This window comes from Arachis stenosperma, chromosome 10 (genome assembly GCF_014773155.1).
Source record: "Arachis stenosperma cultivar V10309 chromosome 10, arast.V10309.gnm1.PFL2, whole genome shotgun sequence".
Lineage (NCBI taxonomy): Eukaryota > Viridiplantae > Streptophyta > Magnoliopsida > Fabales > Fabaceae > Arachis > Arachis stenosperma.
This window is the reverse complement of record NC_080386.1, coordinates 123,082,568-123,105,302: the sequence shown is the minus strand read 5'-3', so window position 1 is coordinate 123,105,302 and position 22,735 is coordinate 123,082,568. Positions and strand designations below refer to the sequence as shown.

General features: G+C 35.4%; 1 protein-coding gene across 1 annotated transcript; it reads left to right on the top strand.

Annotated features, from left to right (window-relative positions):
• Positions 1-6,905: 6,905 nt before the first annotated feature.
• On the top strand, positions 6,906-7,883 carry LOC130957619 (uncharacterized). The gene has a single exon (XM_057884468.1). The coding sequence runs from the start codon at positions 6,906-6,908 to the stop codon at positions 7,881-7,883; it is 978 nt and encodes a 325-aa protein (XP_057740451.1).
• Positions 7,884-22,735: the final 14,852 nt, after the last annotated feature.

Here is a 22,735-nt window from a genome sequence, read left to right as displayed (position 1 = left end):
ACAGGGGGAAGAGGAAGAAGCGGAAGCGCTGATAACCTGGGGACGGCGGCGGCAAAGAACCTAGGGCTAAGGTTTTACCGTTTTAATTTGGGTCTTTCATTACTTTGCTTCAGCGGGAGGGCACGAATGATTGGGGGAGATTGAATGAAATTGAGAGCAATGTGAGAAGACGAAAAACGATCAAAGAACAATTTTGATTTTTTGTTTTTTGATATGTTTTTGTTTTGTTGTTTAAATTATTTGAAACTATAAAATTAGTATTAGTTGAATTTTAAAATTTGATTAATTTAAAAGGTTATTTTTGTCTAATCAAATAAAGTAAGGATGTTTAAGACTTTTTATAAAATTGGATAAAAAATATTTTTTTATTTTTATTTAATTAAATAGGTGTATTAGTAAATGTGGTGATATAATATATATTTTAAAATAGAAAATTAAATGCTTATGTGAAAAATAAATTTTATGTGGCTTGTTATTACTTGTTCATATTTTAAACATATCGGTACGTATAAATTTATCATCGTACTGTAGCAAATACCAAAAAAAATTAACCATCTAAAAGCAGCTAATATAGGATGCTAATCTCTTTTCTGAATTCAAATTATAGTAAGATAGATTTTTCTCATTTTTCAACATTCAATTAGTCATTCCATTATAAAAAAATTAATTGGCGGCAACTCTAAATCTGATCTAATAGCATAATTTCTTTTAAGAAAACAATGAATATCATTTTCGAATCGATCGTCTACTCCGAATTGCACGGTCCCAGATGGAAACGTTACGATACTTTCTGGCTCATTTGTCACCATTAGTAGAAAAATCAATAATGAACAAACTCACGAACTTCTCTGATAATATAATTTCACAAGTGGTGAAAGAATCACTCTTCTCTGCAAGCTTTCATACTCAACGCACTATAGTGATGAGGCAAAAGCTCACACCTTGTGAGAAGGAGAAGCTCAAAAAATGAGAGTGGAAGATCCAAACTCTCCATCATTCATGTACATGCATGCCTTTAGCGGCATTGCTTATGAAGGGAATATGCTAACTGATTTCTGTTCGAACTAACTATACACGTCAACAAATAAAATTTACTGCTAAATCCCTATTAGATTTTCTAGTTCCTATTTTCGTATATCTATATATCACACTTTTAGTCACCTATATGAATAACACTATATACACACAACTTTTTGTTAAAAAATTATCCTAAAAAAATGAAAGCTTAAATTTTGTTCATGAGTTTAAAATAAATAAAAAATAAGTTTGTTTGGCTTAATAAATATTTTTATAATTTTATCCTTTATAAAAATATTAGAAATTAAAATTTAAATGGTAATAAAATAATTTATTATGAATTTTATAGTTTAATAAGATAGGGCTAATTAAAACAAGAATTTTGACACTAATTTTAAAGAATTTGACCCAAGATTGGGCAAAACGGGCCAAGCCGAGCCCAAAATAGGCCCAAGGCCCAACCCATCAGCCCAATAACTTAAAGAAGAGTCATTCTTCTTCCTCCATTCAGCCAAAAACACGCTGAAGCATGTCCATGGAGAGAAAAGAGCTTCCAAAAACACAAATTCTCACTCAATAATTCAGTCTCACATAACTTTTGATCCAGAGCTTTGACCACCGCACTATTTGCAGCCACGCATTCATCGCAACGAACTCTACAAAATCCATAGAACAATTTGAAAGTAACTCATTATTCTCTTTTCAGCCATTCTCCCCTAATTTTGAAAATAAATGAGTGTATGTGTTTAGATTTGGTTAAATTGTGATGTTTATGCTTAAGCTAGCTTGAGGAAAACGCTTAATCTATCTTGCTATATTAGTGCTTGAGTAAGGTGAGAATCTTTGAACCCTAGTAATTTTTTCTTGTTCATTATGTTTAAATAATTATTGGTATACTTGGATGTGGCAATATGAACTAGGTAGTGTATATATGTGAATTGGAGTTAAATTGTGAATGTTGGATGCTTGGTGGAGTCTTTGGTGCTGTTAGCTTGAGGATTGAGAACCTTGGGGACAGGTTTTGTGCCAACTTATGGTGCCTTTGACTTAGGAGAGAAATCGGCTAAAGTATGGTTTTGGTTTCTCATATATAATATATAATATTTTGTAAAAACTTAGGCTAGATGACCTTAGGATAGGTTGAAATGCATGATTGTGTTAAATATTTAGTATCCTTGATGAAAATTGTTGAATTGGGTTGACTATGAATTATGGCAATTGATATTTGTGGTGAAAATTAAATATATTGAGTCATGATGATTTTAATGATGAATGATGAGGATGCTGGGATTGAATATATATGTGATGAACTATTGATGAGTTTGTTGGTTTATTTGAGAAGTTCATGTATGAGATTGTTTAAAATTAACGTATGATTGGTTGTGGTAGGATGTGGGGCTGTGTTTCTATAATATGGTATGTTTTGGTGTTGTTTATGAGCATAGAAAGTTGGTTTTTGAATGGTGAATTGTTGAAAATAGAGGTTAGAGTATTTTTGTGAAAATCTTATTTTTGGCCAAATTTCAGTGAGCCATAACTCAGGTTCCGAACCCCCAAAGTATTTCAAACTTATTTCATATGAAAATTTGGTCCATGAAGTTTACGCCATTCGAAGAACGGATGAAAAATGTTTTAAAACGAGAAAGTTATGCGTGTCAGAAGTTCGGTATGTAAATTGAAATTATGTAAACTTAACCATTTTTTACTAATCTGCAATGCATGCGTACGCAAACCCCTCCATATGCAGATGAGCGTTTCTATTTGGCATGCATGCGTACGTGGGCATGTGCTGCGTACACATCATGGGCGAACAAAGACCCTTGCGTACGTGAGCATGGGGCTTTATACGCGGACGTTTGATTCTGTTGAGCGTACCTGCGTACGCAGACGAGGTAATGCGTACGCGAGCATGGAAAATTGCATGCCTACGTGTACGCATGGCCCCTATTTTAGCAAACATGAATTTTTGTTTTAAAGCTTAATTTCAAACATCTAAACCTCTATTTTCATTTTTTTAGCCCTAGATCTTAATAGTATGCCTAGTAATGAGATGAAGCTAGGAAGAGGTGATATTTTAGGAGTGAAGTAAGATTTTAAATGATGAATTATGTACAAAACTACAAAAATATGAGGTATATGTGTGATGCCATGGCTATAAGAAATGATTGTAAAGGAATGATGATGATGAATTTTGAGAATAAATGGATATAATGATGATATTGATGTGTTGGATGCGGGGAAGGTGGTAGGATGCTAATCCCTGGATTTTTTTTCCCCACATTCCTTGTGATTGTGTTTTGTGAGATGTGGGGAAAGTGATAAGGCGCTAATCCCTCAATTCATTTATTGTGATTGTGTTTTGTCGGATGTGATGAAGATGGTAGGGCACTAATCCCCTGACGTATTTTCTCATATTCTTTCTCTCTCTGTCTGCAAGGTAGTATGACACTAATCCCTCGACCAGTATGGAACGACCTCACTAGGGAAAGGTGGCAGGGCATTAATCCTCTGATTTATTCCCCATGGTAAAGTGCTAAAGAGGAGGGTGTATCAGCCACAGATATTTATGAAGTGTGTGGTTCATGACATGTTGAGATAGGTGCAACACGCGTGGTAATTACACCAAGCCTTGATCTTAGAACGGAAGAGGAGGAAGGAAAAGATGGAAAAGAAGACTGTGAAGGTGAAGAAGGCTAGTATGAATGTTAGATTTATGTGAGATATGATGAAAATTAGGAAAGAATAATGTTGTTTTTGAACAAAGGGGTCAGGGATCATTTTGTCCCTTATTAGAGTTGTGAGGGATCATTTTGTCTCTTATTAGAGTTGTCAGTGACAATTTTGTCTTTCGTTAGAGTTGACGGAGCTAAGGATCTAAGTGACTGACGGAATTAATTGTTAAGGATCAATTGAATAATTAATTTTAATTGAGAACTGAAGTATTTAGTCCAAAATTTTTTAGGATAAAAATGGATAAATACTCCAATTTTTAAAAATTTCAGTCTTATATATCTTTACCTTTTAAAAGTACTAAAAAAATTGATATTTTATGTCTCAAAATTAAAATTTTATTTAATTTTAATTTTTAACCACCAAACATAATATTAAATCTTAATCTCAATCTTAAAGATATCATATCAAACACACCAATATAGACATAGATATAAAACAAGGAGCTTTCTAGGATGGTAAAAGTATATTTGGGTGCTTAAAGGACTAAAAAAAATTAATAGAATTGGAGATAATGTTGGGGTTCTCTAAAAAATACAGATTTTTTAGCTTTTTATAATTTTATCATACGAACCCAAACTTTTGGTGACAGTCCACAACATTACAGCTTTATACGCAAATTTTTGTGTGCTCAAATCAATAATGATTTTTACTTGTATGTGTTATTGAGTCTCAATAATTTTTATCATTTTAAAAAAAAAAGTCTTATTATAGTCTAATGTTTTTTCAATAATTCAACTAAAAAATATGAGTATACAAATTAATTACGAGATATTTTATTCTTTTTAAAATTAAATTACAATTTTTAATATAATTAAATTTAAGATAAATTCTAATAAAATTATTTTAGTCTTTTAATGGTTAATTTTTTCATTTCTAATATAATCAAACAATTTTAATTAATTCTGTAAGAATAATTTAGTCGTTTTCATATTAAAGGATATTTTAGTATTCTAAATATAAACTACAAAGTATTTTAGTTTTTTTTAATTATATTTAAATTTTTAAATTCTAATACAATCAAATAGTATAGATTAATCTTATGATGATATTTTAATATTTTTTTTCAAATTAAGCTTCAAAGATTGTTTTATTCTCTTAAACATTAATCATATGAGTATTTTAGTTTTTTTAAAAATTTAAATTTATAATTCTTAGTATATATTAAACAAGTTTCATTATAAAAGCATATTTTAGTCATTTAAGATTAATCCTAAAAAGGTTAATTTAATCTTTTAAAAGTTTAGCATACGGTTATTTGAGTTTTTTTTTATAAAAAATTTCTAATTTCTAATACAATCATAGAATATGAATTAATAACTTCATTAATTTAGTCTTTTTAAAATTAATATTAAAAAGTTTTTTAATCTCTTAAAATAAATTCTATGAAAAATTTATTTTTTATAATAAAATTTAAATATTAATTTTCAAATACAATTAAACATCCTTAGACCTGAAGGGTTAGTATTTTTTAAAATTAATACCAAAAATTTATTTTTGTTTGAGTTTTAAAGATGATACCTTAATTAGTCATTTAAATTAAACTAAAAACATATTTTAGTCTTGTAAAAAGGGACAGGAACAACAAATAGAGACTAGTTATAATTAAATTAAATTTATCCGTCAGTTATAATTTATTTATAATTTGTAATATAATATTTAGTTCAACCAACAAAAATACTTACAATTAATTTATCATAAAATATTGAAATAAGCATATATACATAAAAAATTAGTTATCAATATATATTATATATTAAAATATAAAATACATATTAAAAATATATTTATACACACATATATTATGAATAATTTTATGATTGAACTTTTAAATACACATAGCTTTTTTTTTTTCAAAAAATATCCTTAAAAATTATATGCTCAAATCTTGTTCAAGAGTTTTAAATAAATAAGAAATAAAAGTTTGTATGACTTAATAAATATTTTTATAATTTTATTCTTTATTATTATAATATCAGAAATTAAAATTTAAATGGTAATATAATAATTTTTTAGAAATAAAAATATAATTTATATTTAGTTCTCATGAAACCTTCGATTTGGAGAAATTGAAAATTAAATGAAAAGTTTGAATGATTAATAAAAATAAACTTTCTATCTATTAGTTTTTTTTTTTAGATTCTGTTAGAATTATATTTATCAAAATAGTGACTGGATATTTTTTTTTCTTGAGCGTTTCTATTCTGTTATTTATAAAAAAAATAAAAAAACAAATAAAAATTTTCAATCTCTTTGTCTTCAGAATAATAACATTTATAAATACCGTTTAAATATTCAAAGTCCTTCATTCCCCTCCCAGCTCCTATCCAGCAAATTCCTCTAAATTCAAACTATTAAATGCAATTTTAATACGTATCTTAGGATAGTATTATCTATTTTCAATATCTAATTAATTCTGGTCTTCTTCTTTAAATATAATTTAAATGGTTCATTCTTTAATTTCTTAACATTTTTGGGAAAACAAAATAATTTTTTAGCAATAATTAATTTTATAGTAATTCTCCCAATAATAATTTTTCAGTCAAAATTATCTTATATAGTCTCAATTTTTTATTTTAAAAATTGATGCATTATTGACCAATTATATTTTAAAATTTGAAAATTCCTCACATTAAAAATACATGCACTGATCATAAAAAATAGTATCGACTCTTTAAAATCAAACGTTGGTCATGTTTTTCGGTAAAAAAATAGTATTAAATTAATTATTCTTTCTTAATAATTTCGATAAAAAAATTTTTATAATAACAGAAGGTTGAAAAATATCAAATTTGAAAAATATTTGTATGTTCTCAAATTTTGATTTTAAATATTGATAAATTTATAATATTTTAAAATTTGGAAATATGAGGAGTCTGTGATGATCACTAATTTATATGATCCTTTCACCTTGCAAATAACTTCTTATCACATTATAAAATAATAGCAAATTAGATATAGTTATATTTATATTAGCACCTCATTAAATGGGTCATATAGCTCATAATTAATTACTTGTTTTTCACGAATATTAAAAATTGACTATGAATAATATATTTAAATTTTATCATCTTTCCATCAAAAGAGAAACCCCAAGGTGATAAAGTTTTCCTATATAAGTAGATGATTGGAGCATTACTAACACATCAATTTGAAAAATGGAATTCACTCAACTTTTGTTTCATATCATTATTTGCTTTTTTTTTCTGTCACTTATTTACGACACTATAGATGCTACTAAACTTAATAACCCTGAGGTAGGTCTCAATCATGATTTTTTAGTTGGTCTCGACCATAAAGTTCCATCTGGTCCAAATCCAATCGGTAATAGAAGTCCTCCTCCTACAAAATATTCTTTTTCAAAAGATATAGGTCTCGACCGTATCGTCCCAGTTGGTCCAAATCCAACTCATAATGACGTGCCAACGCTGCCAAATCCAAATGGACCTCCTCCCAAAAAATATTACTCTTTCTCAAACGATATAGGTCTTGACCGTACCGTCCCAAGTGGTCCAAATCCAATCCATAATGGATTGCCGCCGCCGCCGCCGCCAAATGGACCTCCTCCCAAAAAATACTCTTTCTCAAAGATTATAGGTCTCGACCGTATCGTTCCAGTTGGTCCAAATCCAATTCATAATGACGTGCCGACGCTGCCAAATCCAAATGGACCTCCTCCCAGAAAATACTCTTTCTCAAAGATTATAGGTCTCGACCGTATCGTTCCAGTTGGTCCAAATCCAATTCATAATGACGTGCCAACACTGCCAAATCCAAATGGACCTCCTCCCAGAAAATACTACTCTTTCTCAAACGATATAGGTCTTGACCGTACCGTTCCAAGTGGTCCAAATCCAATCCATAATGGATTGCCACCGCCGCCGCCGCCAAATGGACCTCCTCCCAGAAAATACTCTTTCTCAAAGATTATAGGTCTTGATCGTATCGTTCCAGTTGGTCCAAATCCAATTCATAATGACGTGCCGACGCTGCCAAATCCAAATGGACCTCCTCCCAGAAAATACTCTTTCTCAAAGATTATAGGTCTCGACCGTATCGTTCCAGTCGGTCCAAATCCAATTCATAATGACGTGCCGACGCTGCCAAATCCAAATGGACCTCCTCCCAAAAAATAATCTTTTTCAAAAGATATAAATCTCAATCATGATATTCCATCTGATCCAAACCGAATTGATAATCCAGCACCACAAAATTATCCTCTAGAAATATAAATCATGACCATAATATTTCCAGTATTGCAATACTGGAAGGTCCTCCTTTCAGATATTTTCTTTGAAGAATATGTAGATCACCACTATATATATAGTTGAATAATGTCCACTGTAAGTATAATGCAACTATGCACGTTTATTAATAAATTTCCAGGTTATATTTTATTCGCATCTGTCTTACATTTTAGTTTTAATATATCGTTATGATCGAGTATGAGACTTTAATTTATTGTTGTTCTTATATATATTGCGTGATTATTTTATATTTAACATATTAAAACAACAAACTGGATCTAAAACAAACCACCATTTAATTTGTATGCCAAAATTTTTATAAATTTTTTCCAGGTTAGATCAGTTTCACGTATATATGACAATAACAGTAGAACCAACAAAATTTTCATGAATTTTATGCTTAATTTGTTTCTTAAAAGTCGTTCTCTTCTTTACTCATACGTATATATAGTACTACTACTCATATTATTATTATTATTATTATTATTATTATTATTATTATTATTATTATTATTATTATTGAGAATTCAAAAAATAAAAAAAACTCAGAGATCAACATCATCAAAATACAATTTAGAAGAGGCATGAAATTATAAAATAAATTTGGTAGATTCTACGATACTGAAATCTATTTTCTTCCTCAGCTGTAGAATTATAGTGACTCACTTTTATTAATTGCAACACATGTCCATGTAAAGCACTAAATTTTATATATGCAGTTTCTTACTAGAATTAGATTATTGACACTAATTAGAAATACTAATTATAGTATTAAAGATAAAAATTTTATAATTGAGAAATTAAAAATATTTATTTTATTTATTTTAAATCTTACATTGTTGATGTGTAAAAAAAATATGCTATATATCTAAAGTTCAAACCAAAGACAATAAAGATAGCTTGTGCATTAATTTCCGCTATGCTATTACATATTTTTATGAGTTCATGCGAATATATATATTCAATCACTTTAATGATTATTATGCTTAAATAAAATAATATATAATACATATTTTCTAATAATTTTTTTTAAATTTTATTGTTTTATATTTTTCAAGGAGTATTATTGTAAAAAATAATATATTATCATAATTATAAACATATATTATTATCATTTAATATACTTTATAAATTTTTAAATTGACTTATGATAGAAATTAGAAGAAGATTAAAGTATCAATTAAAACTATCATATTTCTTTTGTTCTAATATTTTTAAAGTTATATTCTAAGTTTCAATTATGAGCATTTGATTAAATTTATTTTTTATAACAAAAATAATAATAGTATAAAATAACTATTTTTTTTTTAAAATTGTTAAAATATAATATATTACTTCTCGCAAATTATATTAACAAATTTAGTTATCAAAATAACAAAAATACGAAAAGAATACACATATTTTTTTAAGGAAGATCAATAAAATAAAATTCACAAATAATAATGGATAAAAAATAAATGTTTAAGACATTTTTTTAGTAAGATTTAATATTTTCGAACAGATAATGGAACCACAACACAATAATAAAATTGTTTAATCCAAAAATCTTAGTAGCTATCATTAATTAACACTACTATTAATAAGGGAGGAGATAAAATTATCTTAATGAAGAAAAAGAATGATAATTATTCAATTGCAACCAGTTATCGGACAACATTTTAATTTAATCACCTATCAATTGAATACCTCCCTGAATTATTCCAAAATAAATAAATGTGGTTGAATCTCTGAAAATTGAAGTGCCAACTAAAAATAAAAAATTTTATTTAAAATATACTACACGAAAGTGTACCTGTTAAATAGAAGCTCCACACCAAGACCCCAGATGCAATTTGGTGGAGGAAACGGTTGTTCATTGCATCTGGATATGTGCAGACTTCGCAGAAGCCAGCCGGGATATTTCTGGAATCACAGTGCCGACCTACAAAAAAGAAGCATGAAAATGGTGGTTAGCAACCCAAAACAGAAGCAATCAAACAAGGCTTGCGAATGAAAGAAAGGAACTAGCAGCAAATTTATGCTAGCTGCTATGGAAAGCGAGGAACGAAATAGTATTTGAACAGGAACACATATCTCCATTGCACTATGTGAAGAAAAGCTCGAACATAAGTGAAAAAGATAGAACTTACAAGATGATTTTTTTTTTCAATTTTGATTGTACCCCTGTTCGAAGAGGACTTCCTTTAGTTATATTGGTGGATCATTTTCTAATCTATTTTTTTTATGCTTTCCAATTGGACCTTATTGCAATGAAATTTACTATCTTAGCAAAAAAAAGGTGTTTGTTATGGTATGATGATAAATTCATACGTACTGATATGTTTAAAATATGGACAAGTAATAACAAGCCACGTGAAATTTATTTTTCACATCAACATTTAATTTATTTTTTTAAATATATATTATATCACCACTTTTACTAATACACTCCTTTAATTAAATAAAAATAAAAAATATTTTTTATTTAATTTTATAAAAAGTCTTAAACATTCTTACTTTATTTGATTAGACAAAAATAACCATTTAAATTAATCAAATTTTAGAATTCAATTAATCCTAATTTTATAGTTTCAAATAATTTAAACAACAAAACAAAAAATATAAAAAAACAAAAAACTAAAATTGTTCTTTGATCGTTCTTCATCTTCTCAAGTTACTCTCAATTTCATTCAATCTCCCCTAATCATTCGTGCCCTCCCCCCCTCTCTGAAGCAAAGCAGTGAAAGACCCAAACCAAAACGGCAAAACCCTAGCACTATGTTATTTGCCGTCGCCGTCCCCAGGTTCTCAGCGCTTCTGCTTCTTCCTCTTTCCCATATCTGGAATCCAGGTAGCTCGGCACGTCGTTCCCATCCTTGCTGGCTTCTCTGTACGTGGCTTGGAGCAGCTCGCCGTCGTCTTTGCTCTCGACAATTGCCATCGTGTCTCCGTCGAAGGTTAGTGGCCCTGCTCTGACAAAAAATGCATTTTTCAATGAAACGATTGGTAAAAGGTGTTTCGATTATGGAAATTGAGATGCTTTTCATGATGTAGGTATATATATCTTGGGCTATTCGACAGCGAAGTAGAAGCTGCAAGGTATTAGTGATACGTGAATTACATTCTACCTGCACTGAATTTATTACCCTGAATTTTCAAGCTCACTAGGGCTCCAATCCAACATGTGTATCCCTTTTGATTTTCTGGAATTCAAGGCTTATGACAAGGCTGCTGTCAAATGCAATGGAAGGGAAGCAGTGACTAACTTTGAGCCAAGTACATATGAAGGAGAGATGAAATCTCTAGCCATTAATAAAGGTATAACAATTATCTATTTTGCTCCTCTTAATGTACAAGTGACTAATGTCACTGTAAAATTGAATTTGTGTTTGTTTTTTACAGGTGCAGTCTTAATCTTGAACTTAATTTGGACATAGCAACTCCAGGACATGGTCTGAAAGAAAACAAGGGGCAACTCTAGTTCCCCTGGGCCCCTTACAACATGCATGCTGGAAGAACAATGGTATAGTTGAACATCAAATCTACATTTTTTTTAATGTTCATTCAAAATTATGCTTTCACAAGCCTTCATTCAAATATGGCTTTCTCTTATTGAAGGTTTGTTGTATAGTTCTATTAATTCTTCACGTCTTTGTCCTACCTAGTGATCATAACATGTCGGGCTCACTTTCGTTTATAGGTGGAAACCAATGTTAATTCGGTAATTGGTAATCCATCTCTAGAAAGGCTGGTTGCAACTGAAGAGCATCTTTCTCCGTGAAATGGCGTGAATCCTAGTTTCTTTCCCAATCAGGTAAATTTGCTATCTGATATCTCGTTTTAGAATTGGAGTTGATTGCACATTTCCTTCAAGTTCTTCACATTAATGCGTTTGAATGATACCTAAAATTAGAAGTTGATTTTTATGTTCAGGTATAAGTAATGAATTTTGTGAAATTTTGGCCAAACGATCTTGTTATAATAAAGGAATCTTGTTAAAGGGCACAAGGTCATTAGTTTTCAATACGTAGATATTACATCTCATATTCATACTTTCATACTGTAAACTATGGTTAGCTAGGGTTAAAATAATACTTTATGAATAAATTTACTATGGCAGTTAGTCAATCCAGTCAAATTAGTAGAATGGAAGCTTAAGGCAAAAAATTAGTTTGATATGAGACATCTAAATTAGTTTGATATCAAGTTTATTTATCTTGAATCATGGGAACCCCAGGGAAAATTTTTCTCTCAATGGAAAACTATAAAGAGCATAATAAAATCAAAGCGCAAGTCATGGTTTAATTGTTTTCGCACCAATACCTAACATTGGAATAAAATTTCTGTCCTATGGGACCAACACACCTTCAGCAGGTGCCATGGAAATTTTTTTAATTTTCTTTCCAAACAAGATATGTATTGCAGCACATTGAACACATGCCTTCAAGTTTTATGTTAGCTTACTATTCCGAGGGTTACCTGAAACTGAAGGTCGATCTCAGATGAGATCTTTGGTTGTGGCCGGAGCTGTTACGTCCGACTTATTGGATATGGTAGTGTTGCTGATCCTTGATCACCGAAGGTTTTTTGTGTAGAATCAGAGTGTGAGTTATACCTGGTGCTCCAGTGTATTTATAGTAGTGTGGAGTGACCTCCCTTGAGATAAGTTAGTTATCTTATCTTATCTTTGTTAAGATCATCTATCTTGTAGCTAACCACCTCTGAGGTGGACTGTGTCCTTCTGTCCTGGGCCCGTTTTGGGCCTCAGGTGACTTGGCCGAACTCTTTAGGGAGAGGTCGGTAATGACCAACTTACAAGAGGTCGGTCGCTTTAACGTCATCCAAGCAGGGTAATGCAGCTCGGTCCAGGGTATGAACAGTGTCCTTGCTTGAGTTCGGACCTTTTCCATGAGATCGTGCTTTTTAGAGCTTCGATCTCTTTGGGAAAGTCATGCTCAAGCATCTTGGTTCAGTCCGTGTTTGCGAGTTTTTTGAACGCGAAGCGTTTTGTTTTTCAACTCCTTTATTGTCACGTTCGTTTCTTGAGGGGGGTTACTTCCTTGGGAACATGCACGCACTTTAAATGCTTCTTGATTGTGCCTTTATTTTGCCGTTTCTCTTTCCCTCTTTTGCAAAAGGATTTGAATTTTACCCCTTTCTTCCTCTTTTGCTTTCAATTCAGGAAAAAGAATCACTTTTGCCTCAAATCTTTCCTTCATTCTCTGAGTTTTTTTCTCTTGGACCATGCGTGCCTAGTAAAAAGGAGCTTCCTTTCTGCTTTTCCCTGGCCCAAGATTGCCTCTTTTTGGCGTTCTTTTTTAGGCAGCAGTTGTGTCTTGTGGCTTCGTGCGTTTTATCTTTCTGCCTTTTTTTTTCCAGGTTTGTTTTGAGCTTTCTTACATTATTTTCCTAATTTTACCTTCGATGATAGCTGTTGCATGGGTTGTTATGCGCTTGAGCTTTGATTTTGCTGAGCTTCTTTTTAGAAGTAATAGAACGAAGCTTTCTTTTTGGTGATCACTGTATGCTTTTGCTTTCTGAAAATTGTAATCTTTTTACTTGTCTGTTGTTGGTATTTGAGCTTCTGTTGTCTTCTATTTGAGAGAGTTTAGGGTTTGTGTCCTGTTTTATTGTCTCCAGAGGATGCCCCTGGACTTCTGGCATTTTGATCTCTATTGCCTTTGTGCGAATTCTAGGGTGTCTTTTGCTGCTGTGGTTTATTGTTTTACTGGTTGTTCCCCCACTTTTTGTTTCTGTCCGAGTTACATCTTAGTGACCTTTTATTTTTCTCTTTTTGTAGGGATAGTTGGTTTATGTCTTCGCGTAAAAACCTTGTCGAGATGTCCACCCGAGTTCCTGCCGGCATGGCCGATTGGCTAGATTCGATAGTCTTGATGTGTGTGACTGTGGCTGATCCCGAATACTGTAAGAGGCTTAGAACGTTCCATAGAATTTTTAGTAATAGAGAGGACGAGAAGAATTATGAGCTGGTGTTGCCCGATCCTGAGGAGAGGGTCAGTTTCCCTCCCTTAACTCGGGTAGAGCGTCCTTTATTCTATGTTTACGATTACTTCTTCAGCCAACTTGGTATTACTCTTCTATTTACTGCTTTTGAGACTGGCCTTTTGTGGTCTTGTAATGTGGCCCCTTCCCAGCTTCATCTGAATTCTTGGGGTTTTATAAAGATCTTTCAGCTGTTGTGTCGAGAATTGGATGTCCGACCTACCAAAACTCTTTTTCTTTATCTTTTTGTGTTGACTAAGCCCGGGGTGGCTAAGAAGAAAACCTCTTGGATTTCTTTCTGAGCTACCCAAGGGAGGAAGGTGTTTTTCATGTTTGATGAATCTTTCCGAGATTTTAAGAACTACTATTTTAAAGTCCAAGCTGTTGAGGGTACTCGTCCTTTTTTCTTGGATGAGAATGATGAGCCTACCTTCCCTTTATGGTGGCAAAAAGATGTATTAGTGGTCAACTATCCTTGGGAGAGTCTAAGTGAAGTAGAACAAACTTTTGTAGGTGTCATAGAGGAACATTGGGGGGAGCCTCCTCCGTGCTGAACTAGGTAGCGTCCGACTTCTTTCTGATAGTTTTCTTTACATTTATTTGTGATTTTATCCCTTTCTATTATTGTAACTTGTTTTCCTAGCTTCCTTTTCAGAGATGGTGAAATCTTCTGACTCCATGAAGGCCTTTCGGAAGGCTAAGAAGGCGACGGCTGCCCAAAATTTGACGGCAAAGACACTGGGGGAGGGATCTTCTCAGGTGCCCCCGAAGAAGCCAACTTCTGATTCTCAAAGCCCAAGAAAGATAATCCCGACCCCTAGAGTTTAGATAGTTTCTTCTGACCTTCCTGTCGATACTTCTGGTGCTACCTCTTCCCCTACCTCTGCTGGTCCTGTTCCTAAGAAGCAGAAGACCGTTGGGACTTACGATCTGAACGATAAAGACTTTGATGGCGTGGGTTTTGCTACCGAGTTGATAGCTCCTTATGGCAAAGTTCCTTTGAATGATGTGTCCATCCTTCATCATCTGGATTTTATTACTAGTAATAGTATTTCAGATGGCCAACCTGGGTGCGGCCCTATCTCGTGCTATCCGGGATTCTCCAGTTCATGCGACTAAGGCCTTTATAGAAGACGCCAAGTCTGAATTTGATAGAATTAAGGGTTTGAAGGATGAGCTAGATGCTAGGGTGGTTAAGTTGGAGTTTGATGTGGAGAAGGAGAAGTCTCGAGCTACTGCTGCTGAGGCAGTTGCAAACCTGGCTGAGGAGACGGCAAAAAAGTATAAGGAGAGCTACACCCGTACCTATGGCGAGCTGCTAGAAACTAGGGAGAGACTTCAGTTTGCCCATGCTGACTATGCCGAGCTCCAAGGTCATATGGTGGACAGTGTGACTGATGCGTATGAGAATCTGAAGGCCCAGGTCGGAGTTCTTATCCTTGAGCTCGACCTTACTTTATTTAGTCTAGATAATGTGGTGGAGGACGGCAAGATCGTGCCTGCCCTAGATGACAAGGATAAGGGTCCTCTTTTTGTGCCACCGACAAAGGCTTCTGTAGCTTCAGCCTCTTCAACTCCTTCTGCCAAGGTGGTTCCTCCTGGGTCCGATCCTGTTGTGGAAGTATTGAATGGCCTAGATGGGGTTGTCAATGCCACCCCTCTCGCAACCAGGCTGCCTTCTCCTAAAGATGTAGCTGTCGAGGCGACTTCGGATCCTTGATGACTCTTTATTATGCTTGTGTATTTGTATAGTCCGACCTGTGGACTTTTGCTGAACTTGTTGTTTTGTGGATGATTTCCTTGACACTTAGTTGCTTCTTAGCAACTTTTATTTTGAAAAACACTTTTAAATTTCTTGGGCTGCCCCTCAGCAGCCTTTGAGTCTTTTAATGTTTTAATTTGAAGGATGTGTTTCGCTGGTACGCTAGTCAAATGTGTTACCTTTGCGATCCCTGCGAATTTTTTAGAGATTTGGTACTTTTCAGTCCGACCTCTTTTGAGTGGCGATGTGGGTTTTCTACCTTCGCCCTTGTAGATTATGCCTTGCTTTGACTTGGTTTTGTCAACTCTTTGCTTTATTATCTTTGTAGCTAGGTGTCCGGGCTTTTGTCCGACGACTTTTTAGCGTTTCTTTATATAGAACCTTTTTAGTTTCACGCGACTTTTGTAGCCCTGTTTCGAGATTGTACTTTTGAGTGGGTCTTTATCCCTTTTTAGCCAAGCACTTGTTGAGCCTTAAGTTATTTTTTTTCAACCTTTTGGCGTTTGCTTCTTCGGGCTTCTTAGCCGGTCCTAGCGACTTTTATAAATAGTGTTAGGATCCTTTCTTGATCGTTTGTTGGGACGACCTTCTAGCTCTGTCTCTGGGTCGTGCTTCTAGCTTCAAGTAAAATCCTTTTCAAGGCTTTGTACCTTTTTTAGCTAAGCATTTTGACCTTTAGGGTTTTTTATCTTTCAGGCCTTTATTTATTCCCTTTGCGGAGATTGCGGCTGTCCCTTTGGGTTGCGCCTTATTGGTGCCGACCTGTTTGTCTTTGCTTATTCGGGCTTTTTAGTCATATTCCAACAACTTTTTAGGTAGTGTTTCGATAAGAAACCTTTTCTTTGTAGTTTGTTTGGATGACCTTTTAGCTCCGTTTCACTTTGTGTGTTTGCTTTTTAAGTAGTGTCTTTTTTCAAGACTTCGTACCTTTCAGCAAAGCATTCCTGGCCTTTCCTTGGCCTTTGCGAGATGTCTTTGTCCATTTTTAGTGATCTTTTCATTGGTTCGACTTCTCTGTCGGACCTTCTTAAGTTATTTTTAGTAATCCATTTTTAGTCAGATCTCGTCAAGTCGCTTTTTATGGCTACTTTTTATAACTTCTTGCATTAACTTGTCTTATCGCTTCACCTTGCCAACCTCTTTGTAATCGGATGATGAATTTTGCGTTTTATGAGCTTAGGTTAATGTGTCTTGGTAGGAAACTTTTTAGGGAATTGATAACTTTTATTCAAATAATAACGAGAAAAAAAGATCAAAAACATAAATAAAAGTATGTACATACAAGTGCTTACTCTTTTAGGTCGGGCAGTTTTGTAAATCTTGGTCTGACGCCTCATTAAGAAACCTTTTCAGGAAAAAGAGTGCACCTTGACCTAAGATCTTTACTATTGTTTAACTATAATACCTTCTTAGGTTACAGACATGCCATGACCTTGGTAGCTATTGCCCCTCGAGGTCGGACACCTTATAATAACCTTTCCCCAATACTTCTATAACTCGGTAAGGTCCTTTCCAGTTAGCTGCTAGCTTCCCTTCTCCTGATCGACCTGCTTCGATGTCATTTCGGATTAAGATGAGATTGTTGGTGGCAAAGCTTCGCTGGACTACCTTCTGATTATACCTTAAAGCCATTCGATGCTTTAGTACTTCCTCTCTAATCCGAGCCTTTTTCTCGAACTTTTGGAAGTAGGTCGAGCTCCTCCGTTTGAGTTTGAGAGTTGATATCTTCGTTGTAGAAGATCACTCTAGGGGATTCCTCTTCTATCTCCACATGAATCATTGCCTCTATTCCGTAAGCAAGTCGAAAGGGTGATTCTCCTGTAGTAGAGTGTGGTGTTGTCTGATATGCCCATAGGACTTGTGGGAGCTCTTCAGCCCAAGCTCCCTTTGCATCCCATAGTTTCCGCTTTAACCCGGCCAATATGACCTTGTTGGCGGCTTCTGCCTGTCCATTGGCCTGTGGGTGTTCTACAGAGGTAAATTGGTGCTTTATTTTTAAGTCAGCTATCAAGTTTCTGAAACCCATGTCGGTGAACTGAGTGCTATTATCTATGGTGATGGAGTAAGGAACCCCAAACCTTGTGATAATATTTCTATATAGAAATTTCTGACTTTGTTGGGCGGTGGCAGTAGCCAATGGCTCTGCTTCGATCCACTTTGTGAAGTAATCTATTCCTACGATGAGGAATTTGACTTGCCCTAATCCCTGGAGGAAGGGTCCAAGGAGGTCGAGCCCCCACATTACAAATGACCAGGGTGAGGTAACATAGATGAGCTCTTCTGGTGGAGCTATATGAAAGTTGGCATGCTTCTGACATGGTGGATATGTCATGACGAACTCTGTTGCTTCTTTTTGTAAGGTCGGCCAGTAAATACCAGCTCAGAGTACCTTTTTGGCAAGAGCTCTTGCCCCGAGGTGGTTGCCGCACATGCCTCCATGGACTTCCTCTAAGACTTCCCTTGTTGCAGAGGTCGGGATGCATTTTAGGAGGGGTGTCAAGATCCCTCTCTTATATAAGACATCATTTACTATGGTGTAGTACTGTGCTTCCTATACTAGCCTTTTTGCCTCTTTTTTATTTGTAGGTAGTGTCTCAAACTGGAGGTAGTTGATTATGGGAGTCATCCATCCTTAATCCCGACCTGATATGGTTAGGACCTTTTCTTCCTCCGAAATTGATGGACTTTGCAGTGTTACTTGGATGAGACTTCTATTATTGCCCCTTGGTTTGGTGTTGGCTAGTTTTGAAAGTGTATCAGCTCGGGCATTTTGTTCCTGGAGTATATGTCGAACATTATATCCATCGAATTGTCCAAGTTGTTCTTTGGTTTTGTCTAGGTATTTTTTCATGGTGGGGTCCTTAGCTTGATAACTTCCTTCTATTTGTGAGGTGACTACTTGTGAGTCACTGAAGACGGTAAGCTTTTAAACTTCCACCTCCTTAGCCAGCCTCAAACCAGCTAGTAGTGCCTCGTATTCGGCTTGGTTATTTGAAGCAGGGAACTCAAACTTTAATGAGAGCTCGATTTGGGTTCCTTAATCACTCTCTATAATTATTCCTGTGCCACTCCCGGTTTTGTTCGAGGAGCCATCCATGTAGAGATTCCATTCTGTGGGGATACCCGGGGTGTCAGTGTACTCTGCGATAAAGTCAGCTAGATAGTATGACTTAATAGCTGTCCGAGCTTCATATTTGAGGTCGAATTCTGATAGCTCGACTGCCCATTGTAGAATTCTTCTAACTAAATCTGTTTTTCATAGAATACCTTTTATGGGCTGGTTAGTCCGCACTCTGATGGTGTGAGCTTGAAAGTATGTGCAGAGTTATCGAGAAGTGAGTATAAGGGCGTAGGCGAACTTTTCTATCTTTTGATAGTTTAGTTCAGCCCCTTGTAGAGCCTTGCTGATGAAGTAGATGGGTTGTTGCCCACCTTCGTCTTCTCTGACTAGTCCTAAAGCTATTGCATGACTTTCTACGGCGAGTGATAAACCACTATTTTATGATTCATATTGTGTTTGATTGTGTGGCTTTATCAAGTCTTTGCCCACTTATTCATATGATTTGCATGTATTTACAATTCCTTCCTAAAAATATTCTATGATTGATAACTTGCTTCCTAAAGATCTTTTAGTTATATATTTTTATCTTTCTTTGTACCATTCGATGTCGTGATCTATGTGTTAAGTGTTTCAGGCTTCATAGGACAGGAATGGCGTAAGGAATGAAGAGGAAGCATGCAAAAATGGAAGGAACACAAAGAATTGAGGGGATGACCAGCGAGAAGTCATGCGGTCGCATGGACGACGCGACCGCGTGAAACGGAAGAAATCACATAACGCGCTCGCATGCCTGACGCAACCGCATGGATTGGAAGCTGCACGAACGACGCGAATGCGTGGACGACGCGCACGCGTGGTACGAGAAACGCTGAATGACGCGAACACATGGACGACGCGGTCGCGTGACATTCATGATCTGCAGAATTTCAGAAGTCGCTGGCAGAGTTTCTGGGCTGGGTTTCAACCCAGTTTTCGGCCCAGAAACACAGATTAGAGCAAGGGAACATGCAGAGACATAACAACATTCATTCCGCCTAATTTTTAGTTTTGAGATCTGAATTTACTCCTCCCCTAGGTTTTCTCACTTGAACATTCATAATTAGGATTTTGAAGATTTTGGCTTTAGCTTTGGAGAAGAGTCTACCTCCGGTACTAGTCACTATAGTTTGTTATTTACTTTTCATTTATTCTTCCATATTCTTAATTCCTCTAGAGTTGACATTGGATTATTTTCACAAGTTATTAATATAGAACTATTTTTATTTTTAATTAATCCCTTTCATTATTATTTATTATGTCTTCTTTTATTTTTCCCATTGATTCTGTGAATTCTATATTTATAATGAGTGAGTAGTTCCATAACTTGATTGGGAGATGATTGAAAGGAAACCTTGAGTTGAATTACTCAAGAGAGAAATTGTAATTGAGTTTATTATTGGATCACCCTCCAGTCATTGACACTAGTCCTTCCCAAGGGAGAGGATTAGGACTTGTGGCTAGAAATAGCTTTCCAACTTGCTTGACTTTCCTTTACCTAGTAAAGGATAACTAAGCAGAGCAACCTTCAATTATCAATTAATCTTGAGAGTACTTCAACAGGAATAGGGCTTCCAACTAATCTACTCCCAGTCAAGGCTTTTAGTTAAATTATATAAATTCTCTGATTTAATTTCCTGTTTATCAACTCAACCATTTTTTGAAAACACCCGATTAATAAATAGCACATCTTCCTGCAACTCGTTGGGAGACGACCTGGGATTCATACTCCCAGTATTTTAATTTCAATATTGTGACAACCTTTCTAAATTGATAACTGGATTTTCGGCTGGTTAAGGACTGTACTTGCAACGTATATCTTATAATAATTTCTTAACTTACCAATTTTTGCCATGTCAGCAAGATATAGTATGAGTTCTTCGCCTTTCCGTGGTCGGGTAAGGATGGGTGGTTGCCCCAAAAATTTCTTGAAATCCTGAAAGGAATGTTCACATTCCACGGTCCATTTAAACCTCTTTTCCTTCCTTAATGTTGCATAAAAGCGGAGAGATCTTAAGGCTGATCCAGCTAGAAATCTGGATAGAGCTACTAGTTGTCCGTTGAGTTGTTGTACCTCTCTGACGCAGGTCGGACTTTTCATGTTGAGTATAGCCTGGCATTTATCTGGGTTCGCCTCAATTCCTCTTTGTGTGAGCATGAAGCCCAAGAATTTGCCAGCTTCTACCGCAAAGGTGCACTTTATGAGGTTAAGTCGCATCCCATGCCTTCTTATGGTATCAAACACTTTGCTGAGGTCGGATAACAATAATTCCTTGCTTTGTGTTTTTACCAGCATGTCATCTACGTAAACTTTCATTAACTTTCCGATGTGATCGGCAAAGACTTTGTTCATCAATCTTTGGTATGTAGCCCCTGCGTTCTTGAGTCCAAATGGCATGAATATGTAGCAGTAGTTTGCTTTTGGGGTTAGGAATGAGGTCTTTTCTTGGTCGGGCAGATACATTGGGATTTGGTTGTATCCTGAGTAAGCATCCATGAAGGAAAGGTACTTGTATTCGGAAGAGGCATCCACTAGAGTGTCTATATTTGGGAGCGGGTAAGGGTCTTTTGGGCAGGCCTTATTGAGGTCAGTGTAGTCGGTACACATACGCCACTTTCCGTTTGACTTCTTTACCAAGACGACGTTGGCTAGCCACAATGGGTACTCGACTTCCCTTATGAACCCTGCCTCGAGTAAGGCTTGTACCTGCTCTTTCACAGCTTGGGATCTTTCTGGCCTAAGCTTCCTACGCTTCTGTTGTACTGGCCGAGATCCTGGATACACTGCCAATTTATGGCACATTAGCTTGGGATCTATGCTAGCATGTCTGCGGCCTTCCATGTGAAGAGGTCAGAGTTATCTTTTAAGAACTGTATTAGCAAAATTTTTAGGTCTCCTTGTAAGGTTGCCCCTATATTTGTTATTTTATAGGCATCCCCGATCTAGACTTCTTCGGTCTCACCTTCAAGTTGTAGACGAAGTTCTTCACGAGCTCGAACTCCCCCGAGTTCAATGGTGTTGATTTCCTCTCCTATAGGGTTGCCTTTAAGGTTCAGACTTTCGTTGTAACAACGTTGCGCAAGCTTTTGGTCTCCTTTTATCGTGGCGATCCCTTCTGGAGTTGGGAACTTCATGCACAGATGTGGAGTGGATACTACTACGGCGAGCTGGTTCAGCGTTGTCCGACCTATTATGGCATTATAAGTTGAGCTCACGTTGACTACGATGTAGTGTATGCTTAATGTCCTTGACCGAGTTTCTTTTCCGAAGGTTGTATGCAGTGAGATGTATCCTAGTGGTTGAATTGGAGTGTCTCCAAGTCCGAACAAGCTATTCGGATATGCTCTGAGCTCTTTTTCTTGCAGGCCGAGCTTGTCGAAGGCGGATTTGAACAAGATATCTGCGAAGCTTCCTTGGTCTACTAACGTCCGGTGGAGATTAGCGTTGACAAGTATGATAGTAAAAGCCATGGGATCATCATGCTCCGAGATGATGCCTGCGGCGTCTTCCTGAGTAAAGGTAATAGTGGGAAGGTCGGGTGACCTGTCCCCTTTTCTGACATGATATACCCCTTTGAGGTGTCTTTTGCGGGATGATTTAGAGATCCCTCCTCCTGCGAATCCTCCATTTATCATATGAACGTGTCTTTCAGGGGTGTGAGGTGGACGTTCAACTCGTCCGACCTCTTCATCCCTTCTTCTCTTTCTCGGTTCATCTGCTTTATTGGCTAAAAACCGATCTAGTCGCCATTCTCGTGCCAATTTTTCTATGACATTCTTTAGGTCGAAGCACTTGTTGGTGGAATGTTCGTATATTCGGTGGTATTCGCAATACTCTGACCGACTTCCTCCTCTTTTGTGTTTAATCGGGCAAAACGGTGGAATCTTCTCAGTGTTGCA

Bases quoted from the DNA above. Each gene is read 5' to 3' on its own strand.
- LOC130957619 (XM_057884468.1), top strand. From the start codon at position 6,906: ATGGAATTCACTCAACTTTTGTTTCATATCATTATTTGCTTTTTTTTT.